The sequence below is a fragment of the Manis javanica genome, chromosome 6 (genome assembly GCF_040802235.1).
Source record: "Manis javanica isolate MJ-LG chromosome 6, MJ_LKY, whole genome shotgun sequence".
NCBI classification, from domain to species: domain Eukaryota; kingdom Metazoa; phylum Chordata; class Mammalia; order Pholidota; family Manidae; genus Manis; species Manis javanica.
This window is the reverse complement of record NC_133161.1, coordinates 86,503,502-86,513,578: the sequence shown is the minus strand read 5'-3', so window position 1 is coordinate 86,513,578 and position 10,077 is coordinate 86,503,502. Positions and strand designations below refer to the sequence as shown.

Below are 10,077 nucleotides of genomic sequence, written 5' to 3'. Positions count from 1 at the left end.
TTTTTGCTTTGTTCTTATACTCCACAGATGAGTGAAGTATTTGGTACTTGTCTTTCTCCGCCTGGCTTATTTCATTGAGCATAATATCCTGCAGCTCCATTCATATTGTTGCAAATGGTAGGATTTGTTTTCTTCTTATGGCTGAATAATATTCCATTGTGTATATGTACCATATCTTCTTTATCCATTCATCTACTGCTGGACTAGACCTTGATTTTTGAAGGAAGTAAGTGTGATGCCTATCTCAATTTTTCAATTTGTGAAAGACTATTTAATAAAATCAGTTTTAATTCCAGGAATCTCAAAGTTATCAAAGATTTAAAAAAACAACCTCAGAGATGTCTCAGCTTTCCCATCCTCCTTCCCCCTCCTTAGCTAAGGTCAGTTGAACTATTGGTATGTCCAAAATTACAGAAATTACATTTCTGGCAAGAAGTCTGAGTTTCTGATTGTTAGATTGAAGATAAATATCAGCTGATCATTGGGCTTTTTGGTGGAATGGCTACAAGAGTTGTACTTGCAATACTTGTCTATAAAAACTTCAGAAGAAATTAACTTTAAAATGTTACCTTAAAATGTTTAAAAGGCAGACAAGGGCAGGGAGGGAAATGCTTATTATAACATTGTGACAGTTAAGTGTGCAGAGTATATGCAGAGTTTAAGACACTTGAGCAAACACTAGGCAAGGGTACACAAGTGATTTTTAAGCTCAATAAATTGCATTGTTGAGTCTGAGTAAAACAGGTATATTGGGGATGAAAAGCCCCCCTTGACTGCAGTTTCTCTCCATCCACTTAACAATTGGCAAGATGTTTATGTTTGTAGAATTCATATGGTACAATATTTGAAATATTGAAAAATTTTGAGATTTTATGAATTTGCCAGTTTGCTCCCACATTCATGTCATTACTCATTCTAGCACTGATACTGGTTTTTAGTCACATATTATGTCTCCCCCTCACCAAAACTCCACCTCCTGCAGAAAGGAACCTTGACATCTCATAGAATTTAGGCAAGGAAATTCTCATTACTAATTGCTCCCTTTGCCAGAGCAGACTTGTTCAGATTTCTCAGAAATGGAGGTTAATTGACCCAGGGTATAAGCTCCAGAGGAGGGAATGGTTGGAAAATGAAAAATCTGAACTGTTTAATGTTAAATATCTTTCCCAAATAAGCAGTGGGTTAGAGCTGACTCAGGCAGGCGTAGCACTCAGTAGATCTCAGCTTTTAGTAAATCTTATTTACTTCAGAAAAATTAGAGAATCTTAGGACAATAAGTTTGTTTTTAAACTTGATTATTTGTCCAAATACCCAAGTGATGTTGAAACATATATGTTTAACTGTGTAAATCTCAGAACTGTCATATTTTGACTACCATAAAATATACTTACTTTTTCAATCTCCTTAACTTCACCATCTACTGAACCGAAGGAAGGTCTATTAGCAAGTTATTAAACTATCAAGTAAGAAATTGGCAGAAGACGAATTACCTAATTGTTTATCCCATCATTCATCAGCTATGCTTCCCTGAAAAGTATAAACTCTGATACAGAGAAAGGGCAAATAGTAAGCTTCCAAAAATACACTTCAATTTTGGCTCTGGGAGATATTAATATTAGCAACTCCAACTGAGTTACTATTGGATGGTCTGAATCAATTTCTGTTGCAATGTGTCCCAGAGCTTTATTTCCAAAAGAGAGGATAATACTAAATATAAAAATCAACCAATAAAATCCCCAAGTAGCTTCCAAAATTTAAGCCAGTCAGTAACTTAGGCCCCTTTCTCTAAATCACATTTAATCTCCTCATTTCTTTTCAGAGCCCTCCTGTCCCCACTGCATGCTTCCATCTTCTGTTGACCCCATCCAGGCTTTCTCCACCATCAAAGCACAGCTGTTTCAGCCTTGTGTCTTTAATATTCTACTCTGAATGATTATGAACAATAGGTGAATTTATTACATCTCTCTGGTAACACTTCATTACAGCTTCCTTTAATACCTGATAGTGAATAATGTGAGGATTTGCACTGAGTACCAGTATGACGAAGTCTCCACCCTGATCCAAACCACTGGTGAAATGAACAGAGCGGTTAGAAGCTCACACTCCAGAGTCATTTCCTGAACCACTTTCTCCAGCAGTTCTTCCAGCTTCTCATTCTCCTGGTTTCCTGTACGTATTAATACAGATTTAAATGTCTTGGACCAATGACTCTCTCCCACCCACTGCCTTCACCGGTGTTTCTGAAGAAAAAGACTTAACCTTCCTGACATCTATTTTTCTTTTAGGGTCTAGTTCTGGAAGTCCTGATGTGAGACAGCCATGGCCTAGAGTAACTTGTAGAGCACTCTGCAGGCCTGCACAGCAGAAAGGGCTTAGGTGCACCTCAATTCTAGCTGGCCACCTGCCAGCTCTGTGGCTTTGTCCAAGTTAACTAAATTCTAAGTGTTGGATTCCTTATCTAGAAAAGGCAGATATTACCTGCCTCAGGGATCTTGTGAAAATTAGAAATAGGATATATGAAGCTCTTAGCATAATGTCTGGTATCTCGTAGATGCTTAAAGGATGCTCAATACTATCTGTCATATACCATCTTCTATGCTCTGGGAGTTTGTGCAGTATCAAATAAGACCAGTTGCTAAACTTTGTAGGAATATCTTGATATAAGAAATGAAGATTCATTCAACTTAGTGGGAAAAGGAAATCTGTATAAAATGGAAAAAGGGGTATTTCTAAGGATATGTGTGTGTGTGTGTGTGTGTGTGTGTGTGTGTGTGTGTGTGTGTGTGTGTGTGTATATATATATATTTTTTCTTTGTGTGTATATTTATTTTCATTTTATTTTTCCAATAGTACAACCAACTATTGAAATACAAACTGATAGGGTCAGTCTCCAGGTATTCCCTCTTTTTCTGGTGGGCTGTTTCTCTAGTTGAGCAAATTTTAGCCTGCAAACACAAATCATGGGGCTTCCTTTGGGCATCACCTCTTCTCTTGCTTCTGATATCACTTCCTCTTTTTTGTTTCTGCTTTATCTTAAATCCTGACCCTGAATCCAATTTCATCCTTTGTTGTAAGCTCCTTGATATATATATCAGCTTTGCAGGAAGGGCTCAGGCCCTTCCCACTGACAAGTGGCTTCATAGTCTGAACTCTGTTAAAAAATCAGTGCTTTTTCCACATTCACTAGTGTTTTTACCTCTTCAGGGCTCATGGCTGACACCATCTACTAAGTGCTTCTGAGTCTGCATCTTCTGACCAGTCTCCAATATAATTCTTAGATTCTCTACTTATTGATTGTGACAATTCTTCAGGTCTAGCTTGACAATTTTTTGTATGGATCAGTGAAGAGTATTTGACAGTTTGGGTTTACCAGGACTGCATTTGGGAATGCACAGGTACCAGGAATGTAAATTTATTAAATGCATAAGCTGACTTACTGAAAACAAACAAACAAAAAGTAGCCGGGGGCAAAAGGGAAAGAATGATATTTTTATTACTAAGCAGTTGTATCTTTTCATTTTGATCATCTTTAGGTATCTACAAGCAGCTACTGAAGGGCATATAAAAATGTTTTTTTTTTAATTTTCAAAAGCAGTAAAAACATTTATACAGGACATTATGAAATTCTAATGCCATCGTTAGGACCGAACTTCTGCAGTGTACTAGTGTGAAATAGTCATCAAAGGCTGTTCTGCAAACAGCTGGATAATCCTGCATAAATAGGCAACCCAGTTAATCAAAATGTAAACATATGGTTTCTGATACCAGTATAGAAAATACAAAACTAGTTGCAACCAGAACAACTTCTAAGTTATCCCACGATAGTTATTCTTACACTTTGTTTCTTTGCTGTGTGATCCCTATGTATTTTTTCCCATTCATCATCTTCCAGATCCTGATCAAATGTTTCAGGATATGCTGGTAATTTGTCTTTGGGGCATTCTTCATAATAACTCCGAACATATTTTCCCACAAACCAGCCTTTGTATTCTTCAGGCACTTTGCATTCCAGGCCGTTATAGTGCACATTGTAGTGGTGCTTTAGCCAGTAGTAGAGGTAGTGGATGTTGTAGTCACATCTCCAAGGGTTATCTCTGAGCCACAAGAGTTTCAAAAAATACAAGTCTTCTAATACTCCATAGTCAAAGTTTTGCAGACTGTTGTTTGATAAATCTAACTCTTCTAAATGTGTGAGCCCTAAAAAAGCAGCTAGAAACAGAAAATATTTATTAAAGCAACAAGTATTCAGGTTAAATGCAACTTGTCTGGTGTATTGTTAGGACAAATATAAATTAGAAACAGATATCCCTCTCCTCCTTTTGCAGAGCATTTACTTTAGAAAACATCATTGTAAGTATTTTCTCCTCTCTTTGAAATGCATACATATCCTTTAGAAGAACTAGACATTCTGAGCCAAGAATATCAAGGACCTGGGAGCCATCTCTTTGAAATGTAAATATCAAGGGCAATGCATCCCTACTTCCTAGTTTCTGTGGGAGGGTAGGAGGCTTGCTCCCAGTTGCAAAACTACCTCTTGTCATAAAGATAAAAGTTTGTTTTCCTCTGTGTAGAGCTGATTAGCTAACACAATTGGTCACCTCAATTACCAGGTAAAGTTAGGATGAATTTTGCATGACAAATTGTGCTATAAAATCCACTTAGTTAAGGACTAGCTATCATTTATTTTAAAATATCCAATGTATTTATTGGGTTGTCTTCTTGTCTAGATAAAAGAATTGAGATTTCTTTCTGTCTTTGCAGTTTCTTAGCAGATTGCCCGTGATATGCATTTATTCTGGTTTAATGCTTATTCAGTAATAAAAGTGTTTTTTCTTTCTCTACTACCTTTTTGGAGAGGATTTCTTCTTCTGTTGGGAGATTTTTGTTTTAATTATATTTCCCTAACAGTATATATGTCTAAATGGGAAACTCTGAAATATGTTTTTACTCAAAGCTTTTTCCTTGATTCAACTGACTAGAATATAATATTTTATTTGAAAAATCAGTTTTAAGTTAGCTTTCTAAAAAATGTATTTTGGACTCGTGTGTACTTTTTATGTTCACTGGAAAGATGCCACAAGAAAAGGTTTGAATTTGGAAAATATTTCAGCTACATGACATAAGTGCATTAAAAAATGAAAAATCTGGTGATGATTTGGCAGCTCCCTGGGATATCAGTAAACTCTAAAAATGCCTAGAAAAAAGACTTTTCCCAATTTAGGGGGAGGGAACTACATTCCCAAAATAAAAATATTATATCAACATTTGGAAAACATCTGGTTCTATTCTGCAGAGCTATGGTAGCTATCAGCTTTGAATCCATATGTATTTAATTCTGCTGGAGGGTGGATAATTAAAACAAATATCAAACACATAACATAACACAAAATAAGACAACAAAAAGCTTTTTTTCCACCAGGAGTAAAGAAATCTAAACCTAGATTATTGTTATTTCAGTTGATGTGGACTGACCAGATGTCCTAGAATTTAGGTCAATCCTGATTTCAAATATTTTGTTTCTATTTCAGACATTTGCTCATTACTGTTTTAAAATACTCAGGGCATACAGAGTCCTTCCTTATTTGCATTTGGAAAAGGTGCTCTCATACCAATATAGTTAACCATTTTCACATCATTGTTCTCAGACACAATTTATAGTTTCCTCTAAAAAGGATTTTTTCTGTTTTGGTGCAAAGCAATGGCTTCTGGGTGAGGGTTGGGGTTGGGGGTGGGAAAAGGCAGGCGGCTGGGCAGGAGTAAAATGCCAGCCGTTGTAATGATAGCTCTGAAGACACTGCATTGTTTTCTATTTTCTAACATTCTGTGATTCAGTGATCTCACAATTAACTTTCCTTAAAACAAGTCAGCCCTTCAGACAGAAAGCTTGTGTAAACATTTCTAGATTTTATTTTGAAAGTGCTATAAGTTGTTACTTAACCCATATGTATTCAAGCACTTGGGAAAGCTGGTTTTCTTTCATTTCTTGACAAAGAAATTAGGAGGTAAGACCTCTAATAGGGCCCCTTCTTTCATTTACCTGAAATAATGTCTGACATTCTATGACACTGTTATTCACACCTTAAAAAACTGGTGAGTCTCATTTAATTTGTATCTTAGCAGTGTAAGTCATTAAGTAAGTCTACTTTGGCAGTGTTTCATCTCAAAGGCCCTTTAGTATAGAAGGTCTTTTATTTTGTTCTAGAAGACATACCAAGAAAAGTAGCTGGCATTTGGTAGGTGCTCAACACATATTTGTTCATGTAGAAAATACTGGGAATGAATTGAACAAAGTAGAATAACTACTGGTGATTAAATAGAGCTCACATCATGTGTCAGCAATAACACACTGGGTAAACAAGAGTAAAAGATCAGGAGATCCCAAGGATGGGAAAGGAGTCCTGGCAATTATGGGAAATTCACAAGTGATAATGGAAAAAATGTCACTAGAAGTAAAATCAAACCAGTTTGCACTATTACCTATCTCTGCTTGTCTTCTCTCATTTTTCTCTAGTTTTCTATACATACTATATATAGTTCTATTACAATTAAAACACTGTTGCGCCATTATTAACTTTAGTAAATTTAACTTAGGCCATGTTATAACTAACATTTTGGTCCCTTTTATAGAATGCTCTGAAACTTGTTTGCTTTGATACTTTGATAGTTGGTAAGCTAAGGTTCTGGATGACAGCATCCAGAAGGACACATGCCCAGGGACTTGCAACTCGGCATGCGGTTCTGTGGTTCTCACGGAGAAGTGAGGGTCTCTACCTCCAGATTCTTCACCCCATGGCCTGGCTTTGTGGAGCCTGGCTACCAGCGAGTGACCTGCACAGTAGTATGATGATGGCTTCATGTGGGAGAAGAGTGCCTCTCTAGTATTTTTACTCACTGTGAAATGAAAATTGCTTTTGTCCTCACAGTTTAAAGATACTCCCAATTTTTATAATATCTGTACAGGCTAAGGTATAAGTGTACCATTTTGTTGTTTCCTTAGGAAATTCTTTATGATTTCTGAATATTTTTAAAGATGTTATTAATACTCAAATATGCTTTCAGAGTCCCAGAACAGTCACTCTCAATTTTAACTTCTTTAATGTTAAAATCCTCATGATCTAAATGGCATTAAATTACCATTAAGAAAAGCAGAAGTAACAATTGTACTCAAAATACGTATGATATCAACATTGCATAAAATTTAATACTGCATTATAAATACTATTGATCATCATTTTTGTAGTAGTGCTTTTCAAATTGAAGTAGTGCTGTGAAGGCACATATGTTATGTTCATTACAAATCTGATCAATATTGCAGTAATTCTCATTTTTTTTCAAATCCACTGGAATTGGAACTTACCACACTCATTCTTGCCAGATGCTTTGCCTATTAGCAAATGGAGAAGCTTGAAAGATGGAAAAGAGAATTGATTTGGATCGAGGATTAGATAAAATATGTCTGGCTGTGGTTTGAGCACATTCTGTCTTATTTTATGATCTTGGTGTTTAGTAGATTGTTTCAAATTTACTTTAAATAAGTTGTTAAACTCTTAACTTTAAATTAAGTTGGGGCTTAATGAATAGCAAAGACAATGCCAAACCTGAATTTCCCTTTAAAAATCATTATATGTTTAGCATATTACTGACGACTAACCACAAATTCTTATTTTTTAATCTATTCTACAAAACATTTTTATTTGGACCAATTGAATAACCATTGCTTCACAATATATAGTATTATATACTTCATAAAGCAACACTTTGACAAGTATTTTTCTGGGTGCCAAGTAAATTCTAATATAAGCATCATATTTAATTTAAATTTGCTTTTAGTTATTCAGTTTTTTAAAACTAAATTATATTTACTATAAATGTTGCCATAATAAAAAACAAACAAACACCAAACACCCATTTAAAGAGCTATTCTGTAGAACTTACCAGGATCTATGAATTCAATGCCGTTGCTGCTGAGGTTTAATTTTTTTAGCTCATGAACATCTTCAAACTCCTTGGGTCGAAGTTGGTTGATTTTATTGTATGACAAGTCAAGTTTAACAATATCTGGAGGGATGTTGTTTGGAACTTTCTTCAACTCTGGAAAAATAAATAATATTCAGGTCATCAAGCTCTCTCCTCACTCCATTTTCTCTGTCACTCTTATACCAATGGTTGAAGAGTCAGCACTAAAGATAAAGGGGAAAGGGATATCTTAAGCCAAAGAACATTGGCATGAGCAAGCCTTAGGATGTGTGAACTCCCACCAATGCCCAGTGAGACAAGGGCATCACGCTTAGAGGAGCAGGTGTCATGTCTTGCTGAGCTATTGGGAGGAAATTCTAGAGGTGGCAGCAGGAAATCAAAGGAGGGCAGCAGGCAGTGAACTCAGTTGGCTCAGGCATCAGGCAAGGCTTGGGGCTCCCTCCTGCCTGTCTGTTAGAATCACCCAGGAAGCTCTGAAAAAAAGTAAAGTAGAATGAAGTAGAACAAATCAAAACGCTTTGTGTCCCTCCCATCTCCTTCCCACTCCTCTGGGAGTTCTATTAATTTATGCCTCTTTGTTGCATCTTCATTTTCTCTCTCCCTTTAGGTTCCTTCTGCTAACAAATAAGCTCAGGTTTCTCCCTGATAATGAAAAGCTCTTGACTTGGACGACCCTCAATCTGTTACTTTATTTCCTCTTTCCTTGGATGCTAAAATTTGAGAGTAGTGCTAGTAGTTCTGGCCTGCTGCCCCTCCTTCCTCATCACCCACCTATTTCCTGAATCCTTGTGACTTGCCTTATACAGCCCCACTCCCTGATCCTTCCCGGAGCACTGCAGTAACTGGACTCCTATTGATAACTGGTACGACAGGAAAAGCCTCAGGAGGAGCAGCCCAGGTGGTTTTTCACAGGTTAACAGGAAATCAAGGTTCACCTAATTTATCTTTACTACTTATATTTGTCTTTAAACCATATTTTTTTTAAAAATGTAAAGTGTGTTTATATTTTAGTGTAATACTTGCACTTTTTTTTAATCTTTTGCAAAATATTTTGAAGAGGTTTTATTCAATTTTGAGTAGGGCTAGTGAAACCTGTGAAGAGAAACAAATCTCTTCCCACAAAAGAAAACTAGAAGCAATACGTAAAACGTCCAGATTAATTGGCACCTGAGAAATAGCATAACCCAAAGGCTTTCTGAATAAATTCATTGAATTGGGTAGTAAAATAAGTTTATGAAAGTATCTATTTATCCATAATGCCTCTTATGGATCAGCAAAATAACTGAATTGCTTACAACTTACCCCAAATATGTTTTTAAAACACTGGTATTTATGATTCCTTAGTCCATAGTATATTTACTTTCAAAAAGACTCAGGCTTATTTCTTCCCTCTTTTAACCTCAGAATCCCTGGTCTTTAATGGAATGGTATTGGTAATTCCTTCTTTAGTATCCTTCTTAGTGTTAAATTTGCTTTCTCTTCTTGATGGGATCTTAGTATCTATGTGCAGGAATTGTTCTAGGCACTCTAACAAGTATTAAGTGACAAGAACCCAATGGACTAATACCATTATTATCTTCATTTTACAGAGGAGGAAACTGAGGCAAGAGTTGCCCATAGTCACACTCCTAGGATTTAAACACAGACACACCACCCCCAGAATCTATGCTTCTAACTGCTCTGCTCTGCTGCCTGTTCCTGATACCCTTCTGCGCCCCTTATGCTGTTCCATCTACTCTCGAATCCTCAAGCCTGGCATGTAGGGTGAAGGGAGGGGTGGGGGAACAACTGGGGTAGAGTTGACATATTGGGGTGGCCATGAGACCCTTCTGATCTGTATTTAAATGACATTTCCCTGCTTTTTCTCTATGGTAATTATCACCATTAAACATAGTGTACAATTTATTATTTTCATTTTTGCCCCTTCTCTACCATGGAAGTTTTATGATGGAGGCTTAAAACAGTGCCTAATATATCATAAATAAATAATAGGTATGTGACAGATGGCTTCTAAAATGGTACTCAATGATTCCTTCTACTGACATTTACACCCTGTGTAAACTCTTCCCCTTGAGGATAGCCTGAACTTAGCAACTTGCT

At 36.4% G+C, this 10,077-nt stretch overlaps 1 protein-coding gene across 1 annotated transcript in view; it reads right to left on the bottom strand.

The window, feature by feature from the left end:
* Positions 1 to 3,468: 3,468 nt before the first annotated feature.
* LRRC17 (leucine rich repeat containing 17) overlaps positions 3,469 to 10,077 on the bottom strand; it is a 28,770-nt gene continuing 22,161 nt past the window's right edge. The window contains exons 3-4 of the mRNA XM_017671416.3: positions 7,936 to 8,091; positions 3,469 to 4,209 (exon numbers count right to left, since the gene is read on the bottom strand). Of these exons, the coding sequence (XP_017526905.1) occupies positions 3,812 to 4,209; positions 7,936 to 8,091 (554 nt within the window). The 3' untranslated portion in view covers positions 3,469 to 3,811. The remainder of the gene's footprint in view (positions 4,210 to 7,935; positions 8,092 to 10,077) is intronic.